The 20,979-nt window shown below is 33.5% G+C and overlaps 1 protein-coding gene across 1 annotated transcript in view; it reads right to left on the minus strand.

The window, feature by feature from the left end:
* LOC134841748 (uncharacterized) overlaps positions 1 to 20,979 on the minus strand; it is a 257,893-nt gene that overhangs the window by 117,181 nt on the left and 119,733 nt on the right. The window contains exons 14-17 of the mRNA XM_063857786.1: positions 4,675 to 4,851; positions 4,167 to 4,277; positions 3,291 to 3,323; positions 3,196 to 3,216 (exon numbers count right to left, since the gene is read on the minus strand). Coding sequence (XP_063713856.1) covers positions 3,196 to 3,216; positions 3,291 to 3,323; positions 4,167 to 4,277; positions 4,675 to 4,851 — 342 coding nt within the window. The remainder of the gene's footprint in view (positions 1 to 3,195; positions 3,217 to 3,290; positions 3,324 to 4,166; positions 4,278 to 4,674; positions 4,852 to 20,979) is intronic.

Consider the following 20,979-nt stretch of genomic DNA (forward strand, 5'->3'; position numbering starts at 1 on the left):
AATTATTAGTCCTTACGATTTTTTGGTTAGCTTAACCTGGGTCTATTGTTCAGGGTTGGAGAGAAAAGTATATCGATTCCGAAGAATGATTTTTACTTTCTCGTGGCTAGTATAAGTTAAGGTGTTAACTTACTTAATCTTACTTAAGGGTAGTGATTGTGTTCAAGGGTTGGAGAATAGTAAATCGATCCACAAGGTTCAGGTTTAATTAGAACGCGAGTAGTTCGTTAGATACTATTTTAAACTTACTAAGTGTAAGATTTATCCTGGGTCTTGATAAGAGGAGGGTTCAAGTGAAGGATGAATAACCGAAGTTCTTCACTGTTTATCATAATTTGAATGATTAGTTTTGTTCAAAAATTTCTATTAGTCTTGGATTTTTTGAAAGGGTTGGATAGTGAATCGACGTTTGAGGTCGTTAGACACTAGCTAAGGGGGTGGGGGAGAACAAAATTGTTCTTTTTGATCCAAGGATAGGCCTTGATGATCAAGTTTTGTAAATTTAATTAAATAGAAAATTAATTAAGATCCAAGGATAAGCCTTGATGATCTGATTTTAAGATTAAGTGGATTTAAGTTTAAAATGGTTTAAATTTATTTAAGAAAAGATTTAGTGGCTTTATGATGTTAGTGAGCTTATGATTGCTGTTATGTTTTAGGTGATGAAGCTGGGACAACTGATGATTTTATGATTACTAACAGTTTATTGTCATGCTACTAATTTTATTTTGATTTTCAATAAATATTTTCCAAACATGTTTTATAGAATACTGCAGAATTTTAGGAAAACGATCTGAGATCTTTTTATCAATCGTTATTGTATATTAATAGTTTTGTTTAGCGCCTGAAATGATTATGAAGATTGACTTCAAGATTTTATGTTTGCAAATGAAAATCTAAATTCATTGCTAATAAAAATCTAAATATAAAAGTTTGTGTTGGCTTTTGCCGTACTATCATATAACTATTTGGTAAGTTTCTACTCTGTCGTATGTCGTCTCTGGTTCGAGGTCTTCTTGCAATTCCGGGTATTTCTCTTATCGTTCGGAATATTGGCTTTGATCTATTGAGTCGTAGAGACATTTCGATTAAATTATCGTCGTGTAACATTTTAAAAATGTTTTGTCTAAATTCTAATCTATTTTTGGTTAATTCTAAGCTATTAAGGTCTTGTTCGAGACTTATGGTCGCACCAGATGAGTTAGGACCGAGGTGGTTAACTCATAGAGTAATTTCGGATAGGGTGCACCGTCTGCTCGTCACGCTATCTTATTTTCGGCCGGATAGATTCGTGCAACTTCTTAGTCTAATACCGATCCTTATCTTACTCTTATACTATCTAGTCTCAGGTTGTTTAACTAGTCTCTGCTAGGCTCAATAGATCTAGGGTATACTGGTTTATTGCGGCTGCTGAAGTTCCTTTGGAGAGGCAACTAAATTCTAAGTTAAATTCAAATCTCTCTGGTGCTGAAATTACAAGTAATTTCAGCACTTACAAATAAGTGGGTTGTTAGTTAGATGGATCATGATTGGTTAATATTAAATACTTTACAGTGGTAAAATATCTAATTTATCCAATCATAATATGTAGTTTAGATCAGGTTCCAATTGGTATAATATTGAATTGAACAAACTTTTTAAAAACTACTGAATTTTTTCCAATTGCTGCTTAAAATGTATTCGAAATTTTGTCCATTTTTTACCGATCGAATCTGATTTTTGAGTTCTAATGTAAAATTCTAGATCCTAGTCATCCTGAAAGAAAAAGAAGAGGCACAAAACTACCCAGATGCCGCTTGATCGTAATACCTGATTCAACTTTCGGTTTTTGTCCCCATTACTTTTCGCGCATCATGTCATTATAATCTCAAAATGGTTAAAACTATTCATGGTATGTGTGCGTTAAAAATTCAGTTTGCAACTAACATAGTCAGTATTTGAATTTCATCTGACCCTTTAACTACTAAGTCTGAATCTAAGCAGAGGGAGGTTTCTGTTCTTCTTTTCAGACTGATTTTGTGATTGTAATCACAAGACTACTCTGAAAAAGGCATACAAATCTCCACCTGCAGCGATTCAGACTTAGTAGTTGAAGGGCAAAATAAAACTCAAATTGCTGATTTTGTTAAGTAAAAACTGCATCTATGAGGCACACATAAACCATATACATTTTCAACTATTTTAGGATTATAATGACAAGATGCGCGAGAAACTAATGGGGACACAAAACCAAAAAAATGAATTAAGTATTACGATCAAGCAACATCTCGTAATAGTTTAATCCGCTTCTCTTTGTTTCAGGATGAATAGTATCTGGAACTTTACATTATAACTCGAAAATCAGATTCGATCGGTGTTCTAACAAAATGAACAAAACTTTGAATGCATTTTAGCAGGAGAAGGGAAAAATTTAGTAAACTATTCAAAAATTTGTCCAATTGTGAAATTATACCAATTCAATCTGATTTTCGAGTTTAGCTGATACCTGAGATTCTCAGGGATTCGACTCCTTGACGACCCAAAGGCCCCATTTTACTACTGTTTTAAAACAATCCTTTTTTGTCTCACCGACATTACACCGGTTTGACCATCCTTCAAAAAATTCCCCCATCTTACAACTTCTTATAAGATTTGTAGGAAAATTTCCCTATCTTACAACTTTTTGAAAGTTCGTTTTTTCCAGATAGTTGACTGTTTTGAGAACAAAAAACTTCGAAAAAACCCTTCTGATTAACTTTTAGTGATTCGAACTTTTTTCCCCACATTTCTTACAACTTTTCTTATAAAAAAAGTTGTAAGATAGGAACTTTTCCCACAAAAAATGATCTTCATTTTATAAAAGAGCCCTTTTAACTTTTGGGGGGAGAGCGCGCAATGTTTTCCTCGAAATTTTTCAAAAAACGCCCAAAATTGTCTTTTTTGACAGGTTTTTCATTAATTCGCCTACGGCGCAGAAAGTTTGATTTAAACAGGGTCTGCATAATGACTCGGGAGAGCTCACAAAAGAACTTTCGTTGTACAAAAAGGTCGACAAAAGGTTTGAAATTCTTTCGAAAATCCACCCCTACTTTGAGAAAACCCTAGATCCGCCCTATATCTAGCGTTATCTTCTATTTCTAACATAAGATTTTATTTGTAAGCCATGCACGGCAAGTTAAGGGTTTGGAGTTGCAAAAATAAGTGCTTTTAACTCACCGGCGACGTTGAGAAATTTAGCTAAAAAAAGTTTCTCAATTAAAAACTGCGCAAGCGAAGTGGAGCAAGAAATAAAATTGATCAAACAAACTTACTCAGCAGCTCAGCAGAGATGATGGACTCCCGCCCTAAACAGCTTGAAAAGTATAACAGGTGGAAGCGTGTTGAGATCAATTGCTGAGAACTTACCAAAAAAGTCCATAAGTAGCTTTTTTTGTTTTTTTTTAATCTTCAACTTTCACGAACATCACGAAAAATCGGCACCAATTGCTCCTCGCCTCCTAAAACATTCCTGCACACACCACTAATTTGATTTCACGTACAAGTTTTGGCTGTTTTAGGTGTAGCAGCTATACGTTATGGAGGTTCAGAAAAGTGCATTGTTGTTACAATTAATTACCGTCTGCTGCAGGGGCGGATTTAGAAGGGGGCGGACGCCCCCCCCCCCATGGGATTCGACCCCCTGCCGACCCAAAGGGTCCCCTCTATGATAATTTTTAAGAAAACCATTTTTGGCCAACCGACCCTAAAATTTTTCTAAAGGCGCCTTTGGCGCCAATATATACTAACATTGAGGGGGAGCGCGCGCCAAAAAAACGGCTTTTTTGACAATTTTTTCAAAAAATTGCCTGCGGCGCAGAAACTTTTACCAAGGTAGGGGCAAAATAGTACTTTGGGAGAGCTCGAAAAATCAATTTGGTCGACCTAAAAAAAAGGTCGTCAAAATGTTCGAAAATTTTTTGATAATACGTCCCCCCTCGAGAAAATCCTAGATCCACCCCTGGTCTGCTAATCAATTAATTAGCCTCTACGCTTTCAAAAATGATAAATTAATAAAAAGATTAGTGTCTGGCGTGCACAGGTTTTTTGTTATGAAATATTTAAAAAAACTCGGTTAACTATTATTGGTTTGTATTTATAACTGTTGATTATGAAGCATAGATTTTTTTGAAAAGTGTAAGACAACTAACAGTTGGTGATTGTGACCCACGAAGACTTTTCTCCTGTGAACTTAGATGTTGCCTGTAACCGCACTTCGTTGTGAGCACAAGGATTGATTCCGTCTATTGTTGCGAACAGATCTAATCAAAATAAATGAGGCATTCATGTGATTACTTAATTGAATGATGCATTTTGGTTTAGTGATCTGGTCTGCTCGTTTTCGGTTCTCTGATAAAACGGTTTACTGACCTACCACTTTTTATTCTGACCACGGAGTAGGGAGAAACTTTGGGTATTGGTGCTTTGTCCCTCGTAAAATCAAGTATCACGAAAAAACTGATTTTGGATACTTTTGCTCCATAAGTTCTTTAAAGATTGGTGATTGCTAATCCGCATATACATCAGGTTGAGCAAAGTAAATGCTATGGAATACAATTGTCACTTCAGTTCGAGTAACTTATTGGTTACTAGAAGTAATTGAAGCTCCATAAACAACAAATGAGCCAACGTCGGCTCAGATAGGTTAGCTTTTTGAACCTGTTTTAGCGGCTGTTACGTTGTCGCGCAAAGTTTCCAACCCATCGGTGATAAAGTACACAAGGTAGTGACTGTCTTCATGTTCTGAAAATGCCTTGGATGTTTTCCAGCTTATGCTCCAGACAGAGGGGGATTTCAGATCAACTGTAATTTCAGATGGTTGCCATTCTTCTGAACCTGGAGAAAAAAAACATGAACATGGCACTATGCAATGAGCGTTTCGATAAATTTTACTAGTTTATTAAACCAGAAGTCCAGAAGGTTTAAATGTACTCAAATTTGGCTTTTTCTATTTTTTTCCGCGGCGTTTTGTTGTCACAATTCTTTTTCAGCAGAATTACCGTTGTGGAACCTGATCTAAACTACATTTTATGATTGGATAAATTAGATATTTTACCAATGTAAAGTATTTAATATTAACCAATCATGATCCATCTAACTAACAATCCACTTATTTGTAAGTGCTGAAATTACTTGTAATTTCAGCACCAGAGAGATTTGAATTTAACTTAGAAATTAGTTGAACTCTCCCGAGTACTTTAGCAGCCGCAATAAACCAGTATACCCTAGATCTATTGAGCCTAGCAGAGACTAGTTAAACAACCTGAGACTAGATAGTATAAGAGTAAGATTAGGATCGGTATTAGACTAAGAAGTTGCACGAATCTATCCGGCCGAAAATAAGATAGCGTGACGAGCAGACGGTGTACCCTATCCGAAATTACTCTATGAGTTAAACCCATCGGTCCTAACTCATCTGGTGCGACCATAAGTCTCGAACAAGACCTTAATAGCTTAGCATTAACCAATAATAGATTAGAATTTAGACATAACATTTACAAAATGTTATACGACAATAATTTAATCGAAATGTCTCTACGACTCAATAGATCAGAGCCAATATTCCGAACGATAACAGAACTACCCGGAATTGGAAGAAGACCTCGAACCAGAGACGACATACGACAAAGCAGAAACTTACCATATAGTTATATGATAGTTCGGCAAAAGCCAGAACAAACTTTTGTATTTAGAATACTACTAGCAATGAATTTAGATTTTCATTTGCAAACATAAAATTTTGAAGTCAATCTTCAAAATCATTTCAGGCGCTAAACAAAATTATTAATATACAATAACGATTGATAAAAAGATCTCAGATCGTTTTCCTAAATTCTGCAGTAATATACAAAACATGTTTGAAAAATATTTATTGAAAAATCAAAATAAAAATTAGTAGCATGACAATAAATGGTTAGTAATTATAAATCATCCTGTTGTTCCAGCTTCATCGCCTAAACATAACAGCAATCATAAGCTCACTAATATCATAAAAATACTAAATCTCTTCTTTACACAAATTTAAAACATTTTAAACTTAAATTCACTTAATTTTAAAATCAGATCATCAAGGCTTATCCTTGGATCTTAAATCATTTTCTATTTAATTAAATTTAAAACTTGATCATCAAGGCCTATCCTTGGATCAAAAAGAACAACTTTGTTCTCCCCCACCCACTTAACGAGTGTCTAACGACCTCAAACGTCGATTCACTATCCAACCCTTTCTAAAAACCCAGGACTAATAGAAATTTTTGAACAAAACTAGTCATTCAAATTAGGATAAACAGTGAAGAACTTCGGTTATTCATCCTTCACTTGATCCCCCCTCTTACCAGACCCAGGATAAATCTTAGACTTAGTAAGTTTAAAATAGTATCTAACGAACTACTCGCGTTCTAATTATACCTGAACCCTGTGGATCGATTTACTATTCTCCAACCCTGAACACAATCACTACCCTTAAGTAAGATTAAGTAAGTTAGCACCTTAGCTTATACTAGCCACGAGAAAGTATAAAATCATTCTTCGGAATCGATATACTTTTCTCCCCAACCCTGAACAAATAGACCCAGGTTAGGCTAACAAAAAAATCGTAAGGACTAACAGTTTAAGCAAATAGAAATAATTTAACAACCTTTTGCATCCGTCATCCTAAACCTTATGTCATTTAAAAACCTAGGAAATAAACAAACAATCGTTTTACACAATTGTGAAATAAATAACAAAAAATACGACCTTGTAATCACACCTCATACACAAACAGTTGGATACATTAGAACAAAACGACAAACATTAAAGAGAAAAATAATAACTAAACAAAGACAAATAACACGAAAAAGATTTTCAAAAAATCGAAACGCATTTTCAGAATCAGAAACCAACAGTTTAGACGAACTTTATAAACTAAAAGAATCAATAGATAAAAATTGCCCAATTCACGATCAATTATATTTCTCTGACTCAGAAACAACTTCAAATTCATCAAAAAGAGGAAAAAGAAGAATAAAAAAGCAGTATAAACACAAACCAGTACATTTATACAATTGGAATCAACCAATTAGACACATTGATAATTACATATTAACAGTCATCGAACGAAAAAATGAGCTCAACGCACACCCCAGGTGAAGAAAGTCCAGATGATGATGATATTTTCCCCTTTACTGCAAAAATTTACTCTTAAATTTGTTTGAACCCGGAATCAGTCCATGTAAAACAGAGTTCCCAGATGTAAAAATCAAAAGACAAATTATCGATCACTATCTAAAAGATATATGTAACCTAACACAACAATACGGAATCTACTCCATAGAATTCAGCTCACCAAACCAGAATCACAGTAAATATATAATTCAAACAGACGACCTTGATTTAGAATTCTCAAAAGTATTCTCAGAATATATAAAAAGCAACCAATATCATAACTCACAAAGAGCAAACTCCATATTCACCAATGAAGTTTTTGCGATAATATATAGTTATATCTCAATATTAGAAAACGAAATCCAGATACCAAATGTCTCACCGACAGAAACATCTAAACATATAAGAGTACGACATGAAATCACACTACTCTCTAGTTTTCTAAATATAATTAAAGAAAATTTCACGAAAGATGAAGTTTCACAACATACAAAACACGACTTACAAAAAATCTTGGCATGGTTCATAATAGATTATTTCACACATAATATTGATTTAATTTCACAAGCAAGAAAAAATTTTAGACTCCAAAACTCAAACGATGATACTGCCATCACAGAACAATCAGACTATGTTTGGGACCCCGAATGGTCTCATCCCGCATTCATAAACTTCCCACAATCAATCTCAAGTCAAGCAATAAGTACGATATCTTATGTAAGAGATTATGTACGAGTAATACCATTAACCATTGATGCAACACCATTAAACTATAATACATTTTTACCCGATATGCAAAATAATAGTTTAAACTCTACAGTCATACACAATGAAAACCTCAATGGAACTAGGAATCTTACTCAACAAGATATCCAGACACCATCACACTTCATAAATGAAGAAATCGTACACACAACAACTACACAACAAAGTATTTCACCAATACGTCCAAACTTAACAACACCAAGAAATACAAATCCTTCACAAACACAGGTAACATTACAATCAACCGTTAAACCTTCGGTTGCCCCAAAATATTGACACATGGATTACCAAACATACAGACCCATGACAATACCGCCAAAAACACGCAAAACGTTCACTAGAAACAACTTTGCAGACCATAATTATAATTACACACATCCATCAAAAACAAATTATCAACCACGAAAAAATTTTAGTAATTATACAAGATCTCGAAACTGGGATAACCCAATGGCACCACCTAATTCAGTAAATTTCCAAACAAATATACATCCTCCACAGGATCGTAGTGAAAACTATCCATTTTTTCAACAAAATAAAAATAAAAAACAAACATCTTATCAAATGGATTACTTATCCTCAGATGATGATTTCTTACAACCAGATATATTTACACCCTATAATCAAGAATATCGTGCACAAGGAATACAGAAACCACATACATATCATAGAATTTTTTCTCCACAACCAATAGATACACAAAATCAACAACCAATTCAACAACAAAACCCAATTAATACACAATCTTTTCAACCAATTCAGCAACAAAACCCAATGATTGCAAACTCGTACCAACCAGCACAAATGCAAAATGAAATACCACTCCCATATTATCTTCAACAACACGAAATAACAAGAAATCAACTTTCAAATTTTTCTCAAATGCCAAATGCAGCAGAATCATTACAAATGACGATGAATCCATACCTTATGGGTGGATCATCAATAACATCAAATAAACCTTTAATGGTATTCACAGGAACAGACCCTGAATATTCTGTAGAAGACTATTTAAATGCAGTCACAGCAAATTTGATTTTAAATATAGGACCTGAACCAATTAATACGCCACTACATCAAAACTGGATACATCGACGCACAGCGTTAATACAAACAACTCTAGATGGCGCAGCCCAAAAATGGTTTTCAGTATTGCCTATAGAAATAAAATCAAATTGGAAAAGATTTACACAAGAATTTTCAAAAATGTTTGACTCCGAAAGAAACAAACAACAACAAAGAGTTTTATGTAATGAAATTCGCAGATTACCAAACGAAACCATCAAGCAATTAGCAGTACGAATCGAAACACTAGTTCGAAAAGCATATTCATTAAATACACATGACTATAAAAACACAAAGATGACAGAAATCTTAATGATGACCTTAACACCACAATTAAGGAAAATAGCAATAAAAAAGAGAGCATCCCATCCTTCGTCAATTCGAGAACCCGATTTAGATTTTCGAAAACTAGTAGACAAACTAGAACAAGCAGAAATCACAATGAAACTCGAAGAAACGGAAAATCTGAAATTACAATACGTTAACAGAATTGAAACAGCTTCCACAAATATAAACAATATACAGGAATCAGATACAGATCTCGTTGAAAAAATCACTGAAATACTCAATATTTACGAAAAACACCCAAACTTTAAAGGCAAACCATCTTTCAAAAAATGGTGTAATTATTGCCGACGATACGGACATAGTATTTCTGAATGTAGACAAAAACAGCAAGACAATCAAAATAAACCTCAAAAACATAAAGAACCAAATAAATCATTCTATCAATACATGAAAAAAGATCAAAATCTACCGAACAAAACAGTCTACAGCAACAACAGTTCAGGAAAACCACTCCCGAACAATACAAATTATACAAGAAATCAATCACCATATAACTCAAGTTATAGAGGAAGATCACCAGAACGAAGAAACACGCATAATTCATCACAAAATCACTACAATAGACCAAATAGTCGAAATAACTACTCCAGATCACATTCAAATACACAACGATTTGTTTCTAGATCTAATTCCCAATCAAGAAATAATTATTATCCAAACAATCAATCACGAAATTCATCATACAATAGGAATAGAAACTACTCCAATAATCGGAATAGAAGTTATTCAAACAACCGAAACCAGAATTACCCGAACAATCAATCAAGGAATAACTCATATAATAGATCGAACTATAACAGACCAAACAATAATTACCAAAACAGATCGCGAAATAATTCACAAAATCGACACTCAAGTTATAATAATCGTTATAGAAATTATTCCCAATCACCACACCGGAATAATAATAACTATAATAATTCTAATAATCGCCACAGAAGTAGTACACCTAAACATCAAAGACATATTAATCAAGTACAATCTAATCCAGAAACAACATCAGACCCTCCAGGTATTGATGACACAGTAACTGATACGTTACAACTCAACCAAATAAACTGTGGATCATCAGATTCAGAAAGCGATGCAGAAAACACTCTCTCCATCAACATGATAAAAGTCGAAAATGACTATGAACCTGTTATATATGAAGAACCTTTTTCATCACACATATATGAGAATCAATCAGAACTCCTTCACAATTATTATATTGAACCCGTCCATTCCACACCGACGACACAAAAAACTAATGAAATTAACACTACAAACCAACCCAATGAGAAAGAAAAAACAAAATGCTTGAATACAAATCACATCTATCAAAACATACAAAAAGAACAACCCAAAGAAAAAATTTGGACAATATCATTTCTTTTGGAAAGTCCAAAAAGCAAAGAATTTCAACCACCAGATCTTGAAATTGATTTTTTAATTGATTCAGGAGCAGAATCAAATATAATAAACATTCCCACATGGAATGAAATAAAAACCTTACACCCAAAGCTAACACCTCTTGAAACCTCCAGCAAACTAGCAACAGCACAAGGATCAACATTAATAAACTACGGAAAAATTCAATTATTTCTTCTCCCCACAAGAACAATGGAGCAAAACAAAATTTTAACCAAACCATTTAAACAAATATTCCATATCACTGATATTAAACACAATATCATTGGAATACCATTTATCTCTAAATATATACCAACAATCAACATCTTGAATAGTAAAATATTAATCAAAGATAAAAATACAAAAACAAAAGACACAAAAGATTAAATAAACAACCACCATTTTTTTCAAAATTTTACCCAATATATAACCAACAAAGAAAACACTTGAAACCACTATCAGGAAACATCTATAATTTTTCAATCAAACAAGTTCACCAATATGATAAAAAACAAAACAAACAAAAATTTTATATGTCAGATTTTGAATTCAAACCTATTCATAAGTTTTTCAAAATCACAATCTCATCAATAAAATATTTGAAAAACTCGAATTCAGATATTATTTCCTTACATGTATACAACAATACACCTTACCAAGTAACATTACCTTTAGGACTTTTAGGCTATTGCGAAACCAACGCTACAATATCACCAATACACGAAAAATCATATCGTGTAAAAAATATACTCCAATTACTAGATATTTGCCAATCCACAATCCTTAATGAAGAATTATCTATAAATAATATAATAAGTAACGAAAACAGAAATACGGATTATTTCACAAAAACCCCATATTTCAAACCTACATTCAACATAAGTAACTACACAGAGAATCAACAGAAATTTTTAACAATGTTTAATTTCCAACATTCACAAATAACACAAGACGAATTTGAAAAACTAGCAAAACAGCTAATTAAATATTCATCAGTCTATGCAACATCCAAATTTGATGTTGGCAAAATCAGCTCATCACTACATCTCCCATTAAAACCAGACGCAGTTTTCAAAAAACAAAGAGCAAGTAAAGTACCAATTCACTTACATGATAAAGTGAACAGATTACTCGACATTTTAGAACAATACAACATTATATCACCAGTAAACAAAGAGGAACAACCAAAAGGCAACACATTTATCAACCCTGTTATCATTCTAGCCAAAGGAGAATCATTAAAAATTGTTCTCGATGCTAGATACCTCAACTCACTCATAGATGAATCAAAGTGTAATTGGCCCATTGAACCAATACAAGTTATTTTAACAAAAATAAACGGAAAATACTTTACCACCGCCGATATGAATAGTGCATATAATCAAATGCCATTAGATGAACAATCACGACGCTTAACACAATTTGTTATTGGAAATCAACAATACGAACTCAACCGCTTATTCTATGGAATATCCATAGGACCAGCAGCATTTTCAGCTTTTATGAGCAAAATTTTTCGACCACTAATACTCAAGAAAAATGCAATCACCTATTTAGACGATGTTTTTATGCAATCACAAACAAAAGAGGAAATGTTCAATGTTTTAGAACAATATCACCAAATACTTCAGAACGAAAATCTGAAGGCCGCCCCCGATAAATCACACTTCTTTTTGACAAAAGTTAAATTCTTAGGGCATAATATAGAAAGAAAAACAATCACTCCATTGAAATCACGTATAGACGCTATTCAAAAACTCCAACCACCAACAAATAAAAAGAAAATCCAAGAATTCCTTGGAATGTTAAACTTTTTAAGCAAATATGTTTATAAAATGCAATTATATCTACGACCATTCTATAACATACTTAGACAACAAAATAATTTTGAATGGAATATAGAACATCAAGCACAATTTGAAGAAATTAAAAAACTTCTAACTGAACAAATTTCAAACACAATTCCAGATTCAAATCAACCATTTTAAGCAATGTGCGATGCTTCGAACTTTGGCATCGGCGCAGCATTATTACAATCACATAATAGTACAAATAAAATGAACCTCATATCAGCAAATTCTCGATTATTCACTCAAGCAGAACTACGACTCTCAACTCTAATGAGAGAATGTACAGCCATAATATATACACTAACAGAATATGAATTTCTGATACTTGGATCAAAACATCCCACAGTTCTATTCACAGACCATAAACCAATCATCTTTCTTTTTACACAAAAGTCTAATCCAAACCACCGAGTTTATAGATTTCAACTCATTTTAATGAAATTCCCAAACTTACATATAGTTTGGACCGCAGGAAAAAAATCTTGCATTACCAGACACCTTAAGTCGAAATACGCCACCTGAATTACTTACACGAAAAACCACAGTTGAAATACCCAAAAACATAAAATTCTACCTTGCAGAAAATGAAACATCACCCCGATTGGAATGCAAATATGCAGTAAAAACTGACGTTGAACAATCACAAATAAATAATTTACAACATTTCCCACTTTATTTAGATTGTCAAAATAATCACTATGAAGTTGATCTACTTGGAACATCAACTTTTAAACCAATCCCATATTCACAATGGATAAAAAACAACACCCAACAAAAAAGAATAAAACAACACCCGCCTAAAAAAGACCATTTTCCACTAATTGAAAAAGAAAATTTGACTGATAAAATAAACTTATCAGGACCACAAACAAACGATTCAAAATACACAATAAATCAAGTTTTTGACCTCCATGACCCACTTGACACAATACCCTTATCTAAATTAGAAATTGAAAACGTTTTTCTCCCCCCAACAGAAACAATTACAATTTCAACACTGAAACAATATCAAAACCTTGACCCAGTAATTCGACAACTGAAATCATGGCACAAATATAAAACTAAACCTATCAAAGCAGATTCAACTATTCTAGGAAACAAAACACTCCTCCGATATTTTCGAAAATTCAACAATACAACAATTAACGAAAACACAGACCTTCTAGAATACAAACTAAATGAATCTACAGCTCCCTGTCTCCCTTTAAGTATGATTCTTATAGCTTTTAAAATTTCACATACACAAAATATTAAAGGACACTCTGGATCAGAAAAAACATATTCAAATTTTATACAAAACTTTTATTTCCCAAATGCACCAATTTGGATAAAAGTACTATGCAATGACTGTATAGTATGTCAACTAAATAAACCTTACCCAAATCAAAAACAAATAGCACAAAAACAAGATTTTAAAGGACAAAGTTTGTACTTTAATCATCGTATCTCATTTGATACCAAAGGACCAATTTCACCCTCATCCGAAGGAAACTCCTACATTATGGTAATTGTTGACGCATTTACACATTATGTAGCACTTAACCCACTACCACATTGTAACGCTTATTACGCTTACACAACACTCTATGAACACTGGATAGCAAAATTCGGACTACCAGAAATTTTAGTTACAGACAACGGTACAGAATTCATAAATAATGAAATCATCACACTATGTCATTTATATAACATTAAACACAAACCGCGTACATCTCACGCACCTTGGACAAACGGCTTAGTCGAAGGTATGAACCGTTCATTACAAGAATATCTCAGATGTATCATCAATGGAAATGATACAAGATATACCGAATGGTCAGCAGATGTAAAACTATTTCCCTTAGCATATAATTCACAAATCACGACAACTTTAGGAATGTCACCATATGAAATGGTTTTTAACCAAAAGCCACGCAAACCAATAATGTTTACAGCAAACTCTCATAAAAACGCACAAGGTTATTGTCAACCAAATAAAGACTCAATTTGTTATAACCTACCATTACATACACACGATGAAGATCATTTTCATCACCCACAAATTCTTAAATTAGCCTCCGGTACACACACCGAATGGATTTTAAACAGAGATAAAAAACACAATGAAATTTACCAAAAGGTAACAAAAAAGTTGTTACAAAGGCAAAATATTAATGAACAAATAAATTCACGCTTTACACCAGCCTCCGATTTAAAAATTGGAACATTTGTTTTAATACCCAATTTTAATACTCAAAAAGGAATTTCAAAAAAGTTACAACCCCTTCGTAAAGGACCATATCAAATAATTGCAAAACCCACTGATGTCACATATAAAATCACCGACTCAGATAAAAAAGAAATCGTTCAACACCGAAATAACCTATTACCTTATTATCCAAAAGAATACGCACTCCGCGAACTAACTCAATTATATTCTTTTACAGGTTTAAAAGTTATTAAAAATAACCCACATACGGACAACATAACAAAGGAACAAAATGATATTCACCTCGGAAATCAAAATACAAAATCAAACACCACAAAAAACAATACAAAAAATCTCGATCAAAATACATCTCAAAAAGAAAGAAAAAATAGAAAAATGACAGAACAAATAATACCCCAAAAACAAATCGACAAATCAGAACATAGAGAGTCTTCACGACTTAGAAATCAACCACGTAAAAATTATAAAGTATTCATCCCACAATCTAAAATATTAAAGAAAGTTGAATTTCAAAAACAACCTTAAATTCTACATTTAAAAATCTTTGCACCTCTGAAACATTTTACAATTTCATTTTTCAAGATAACATGCTGATAAACACGCAGCGATTCTAGTTCAAAATTAGCCAATAGGATTCATCCAATCCGTCACCTTCTATAACTTTAACACAAACCAACTAGACGAAAAATATTAAACTCCAGGCATATCTATAACTATAACTCTACGACCTCCAGGTAAAAAATAAGCAAACCACTCCAACTTGACAACTAAAATAAATATCACCATAATATCATAACCCTCCCTTATCTAATAAACCAAAGATCAACAATATTTCCCCAACTCAGCCCTCAAATACCCCCCAAACAAATATGTTAAATTAGCCTAAAGTAAAAGAACGACCATTTTATTTAGCCTAAAGTATAAAAATCTCAAAAATACCCCAGATCATTTGACAAATGAAAATAAAGACAAAGAAGACCTCCCGATCACCATAAAAATTGCCCCCAACAATTTTTTACAAAACTCAACCCACTTGTCAAAAAACTAATAAATAATCCGACCACACTTGAAAATTGCCCCAAACAACAAAAAATATTCGATCACGAAGCCATTTCTTAAATGCTCTTCTATCAAACAGTCACTAAAATTATCACAAACCTCAAACAATTTTTTACGATACTTGAAACTTTCATAATATTTCTTTTTGATATCCTTGAATCTTTTCTAATACTCTTAATCATTTTTTGTAATATTTTTTAAATTTTCTACACTATATTCGAACTATTTCTCCAACTTTCAAAAACCCTTGATTATATCCACAGGTACGATTTATAAAACTTGTCTAAATGATACGAACTATTTTCAGTAGAACTGATATTTTTCTACTATTTGTAATTTTCATAACATTTCTATCATCCCTCATTTTGACTATATGCAAATGTATAAAGAAAGCAATCATCACATTCGCTCTAGCAACAATCCTCCTAATTCTTTTCTTAGAAGAATACTTTCATAAACATTAACTTTTTCACTAAAAGAATAGACCAAAAAGCTATCAAAAATTGCTACCCAAAAGTCACCAAGTCAGTCTTCACCGACATCATCCCAAGATAACCCAACAACACCTTCAACTACCAATAATCCTCAAACATCTACACGAATTTCCTTTCAAGATAACCCATACACTTTTGAAGAACGACACGCTCGTTTATCAGAACCACTAGAACCAGTTCAACGACAAGCACCTCTAAGCGAACCAACATATAAGTTATACCCAACACTACCACAAGAATTAAGTAGAATAAGAAATCCTAGTCAAAACCAAAATACAGTCGAAATAAATAGACAAATTATACATCCTCGACGGAACAGGAATTTTCTAACTCCCCGAGTTCATTTTGATATACCTCAATCCCCATCACAAAACACTCCAGAAAACCCCATTGGTATATTACCAGAAACCCCTACGCTTCTTTCACAACGTAGCACCTCAAGCCTACCATCAGATTACTTAGGTTCAACACCAACATCTGAACAAATACGTGAAAATCCCTTTAACCCCCCAAACCAGGCATCACGACTACCATATTGGACAACACATTCATTTACACAAGGTGAATTAAATTTAGTCAATGATCCAATAGATATTTCTACGGATACAACAACATCCTCATCACTACCAGAAACATTATCACTACCATCAACACCATCAATAAGCCAGATTTCACCACCACCTTTTAACTTAAATTTTCCAAATAATATCGACGCCAGATATCGAGAACAATCATCAACAAATATCCCTTTAAGACTAGATTGGAATACATTTACAGCCCCTCCACCATTATTTGGACAACATCTAGAAAGTAATCGCCTCCACAACTGGGCACTTAATAGATTACAATACCGACAAGACATTCACGACGATATCCGTGATCACAATATCCAAATACTCCAACAAAACAGTTTACAAATAAAGTTTGAAATCACAGTTAAATTAAACAACATTACTCAACATCCCTACCAATTAAACCCACCAAACATAACAGCTCAATCTCTACCACCACCATTTATAACCACTGAAGTAATATATAAACACGACAGATATACCAAAAAGACAATTGGTTACATCACATTTTATAACCCATACTCAGGATTATCATACACATGTATATTCTAAAATTATTAATTTTTCTCCAACTCCTTTTTCTAGTAATCTCAAATCAAAACATAAAGCCTTCTCCACGCACAGGACCCCAAGATTTATTAGTAACACATTACGATTGTGAAGAAAACGAACAAAAAACACTACACAAGTATGCAATAAATCAAGTATCACAGTGCGAAACAGAACCCCAAGCCATAGAAACTACAAATGTCATAGCAACACTTTATTCAAAAGCCCGAGCAACTACAGTTATAGGATATAAATTCACAGCAACATTTTCTGAAAAGAAAGTACATTGTTCACAAGTCTCAAACGGAAATAAAAACCGACTTGACCATGAATCATTCTACCAGAGTAATATAGAACGACTTTTACATCTCAATCCCGAAGATTGTAAAAACGAGTTACTCCGACTAAACATCACAAAAAATAAAAACACAGATAGAAATTTAGTATATTTCCAAGTTTTTTCAGATTCTGTACATCAAGCAGAACTTGAAAGATATCAAGGACATATAAAATTAGATGAAAAATACCCATACAACGGCGCACACGGACGATTAACCTATGACATGCACGATAAACACTGGATACCACACATTGGTATAAATGACCCATCAAACTGCAAAGCAGACACAAAAAATAAAGGATACCAAGAAATAATGTTTTTCGATTGGAAAATACAACTCGAAAAAATACAACTCACACGAGATTTATCAGACAACACAATGATTTATCAAGGAATTAGATTACCTTGTAAAAACGACCAAGGTTATTGCGACCCTACAACCAGAACACAAGCAACAATTGTTTGGTTCCCCGAAGACACATGTACAACATTTCAAGTAGCAAAAATACACGCTCGTATGATAAAATTTCACGAAAAATATTTTATACAATCAATACCATATGAACAAGTAAATCCATTACGAAAAATAAGTTCTAATTTTCGAAACATTCATAATATAGAAAATAAATTAACACGTTTTCAAATATATCAAGAAACAGAACTTGCATGTAAATACAGAAACCCACTTCACAAAACACAATACTCTGAAATATTAGTTGAATACGAAAATGGATTCGACATGACCACTGGAAAAATAAAAGTAGACCCATACGCCACAAGTCATCCCCTAAACGAAGGAACATCAGATATACCAGTTAATTTTCAAAAGAATACAGGTCAACCTGGTGGACATTTAAAACCCCAAAACGATCAAAGCACACGTTTACAAGAACTATCACTAATGAATAGTACATATTTTGGTAATATCCACTATGATATTCACTTAGATATGAAACTAGACTACACGATTAGCCGAATTTTTCAAGAAATGTCACTCTCCGAATTAGAAACATTACACCAACTATGCGAATTAGAAAGAACACAAATATTACAATCACTTGCACTAGCAGTATTAAAAATACCCTACGCAGGATAATTACTATCAGGAAATAGATCAAATTTTTTAGACTATGAAGGAAACATCTTATGGTTTTATACTTGTACTAAAAAAGTATCACCACTATACGTTTTTGAAGATAAACGATGTTATAAAAGAATGTTATAAGAATAAAGTACATTTCGTTGACACACTTTCACGAAGAACCTATTTCTGGGATACCGCAGTTCCATGTGGATCAGAAAATAGCCACAACGTAGTACAACTAAACCCTGATGAAGATAAATATTACCTTCTCACCCCATATCCCACATTAATGCAATCACTCAAAAAATTTTCACCAGAAAGCATTCGCGCTATCGCTCGAAACCCAAATATAGACTTACAATCAAAAGAAATATACTCAAAATCAGATATTCAACATCACATTAGAACACAACAATTCCAGGAATTATTAACACCAATGGACACAATACAAAGACAATCAATTGACCAAAACTTACGCAAACTTGCCGAAACCGCAGGATTTGCAGACATCTATACGCAAGACTATAGCGGATATTTTAAAGACATTAAAGATTATATATATCTAAACGGTGAAAAATACCGTCCCCAAGATATATCACCTATCAATATTTTTAGCTTTGTTACACTCAAGAATGAAATTCTTGATTTTCTAGGATGGCCCTACTACATCTTAGAAAAACTAACTATTTTATACGCAATGTTTAACTTTATTGGATTTCTTTTTTCACTCTTAAAAGGAATCTATAACACATGTGCTATACACACACAAGTCAATAGACAAGCAAGTGTAGCACGCATACTATTTGCAGGATTTTTTGGAATATTTTCTACATCTATAAACAAAATTCTTTTAGACGCACAAATAAAAGAATATAACACAAAAATAGCAACAAGACAGAACACATACGACGAAGAACATAACAATGCAGACACAACACCAACAGCACCACAGTTACCACCCCTACCACATAACCATCCATTATCCCTAGTCCCACGTAATTTTCGAAATTTAGCCATAACACATAATAATTTTAGACCAACCATATCACAAAGTCCCATCCAACATATAATGCCACACCACTCACAAGATGAAAATACTTATGAACAAATTATAGAACAACCCCATACCACCGCTTTTCAGTCTCAAAATAATAATTTTTTTAGCCCACGATGAGCCGACAACTTGGATCCCTACACCGATCAAATTCCCACCCAACCAACCTCACCACTCCAATCCCAATAATACCACTTTTTGCTTTTCCGCCACCCGATTTCCCATCCAGTAATGTAACATCCGGCATGAATTCCGATACTAATTCACACATCTCAGTTTTATACTCCATCTCACAACTCAATAACCCGAATATTGAAACCCCCGATGAATTTGCCGACTCAAATAATTTTCACACCAATCCCTTAAATTTTTCCCAACCCCCTTTTCAACCCATACTACCAAATAACCCTGACCCAACCAATTCTACACCCTCTTATGCTTCCCAAGTCACTCCAACCTACTCCTCACTTCACTCAAACCAATCATCTCATTCTTCAGACACCCCCCGAATCTCCCCAGAACTAGATAATTTCATTACCCTACAACAACAATCCTATCACCTTGACACCCCAACCATAAACCAAATCTCATCCACAATAGATTCATCCAACCCTCCTACCCCTACACCCTCTTCAATTTATACTGATTCATTAGCACCATCATCCACAACTACTGTATCTTCACTCAGCACTAATAGAGCTTACCGCACTTTTAAAAGGAAGTTCCCCAACCATCCTTTCCCAGCGAAACCAGGAACAGCCCGTGAATATATCAACCATCCACAACACACTAACACAAAAGAATTTTTAGCTATCACCTTACCCTCATTTCCACAATACACCTTAAACACCCCTCATGACACTAACGAGACACGTAACTTTGTAGACGAATACGTTTTAATGCCTACCTTTCCTTGGACCTCATATTATCATTTTACAAATCCCCTTTGCTTACCTTTATCTAACACTCGTATCGATATAGAACGAAATAAGGACATGCTATATCGACTCACTACACCACTAACACCTAGACAATTT

This window comes from Symsagittifera roscoffensis, chromosome 3 (assembly GCF_963678635.1).
Source record: "Symsagittifera roscoffensis chromosome 3, txSymRosc1.1, whole genome shotgun sequence".
Lineage (NCBI taxonomy): Eukaryota > Metazoa > Xenacoelomorpha > Acoela > Convolutidae > Symsagittifera > Symsagittifera roscoffensis.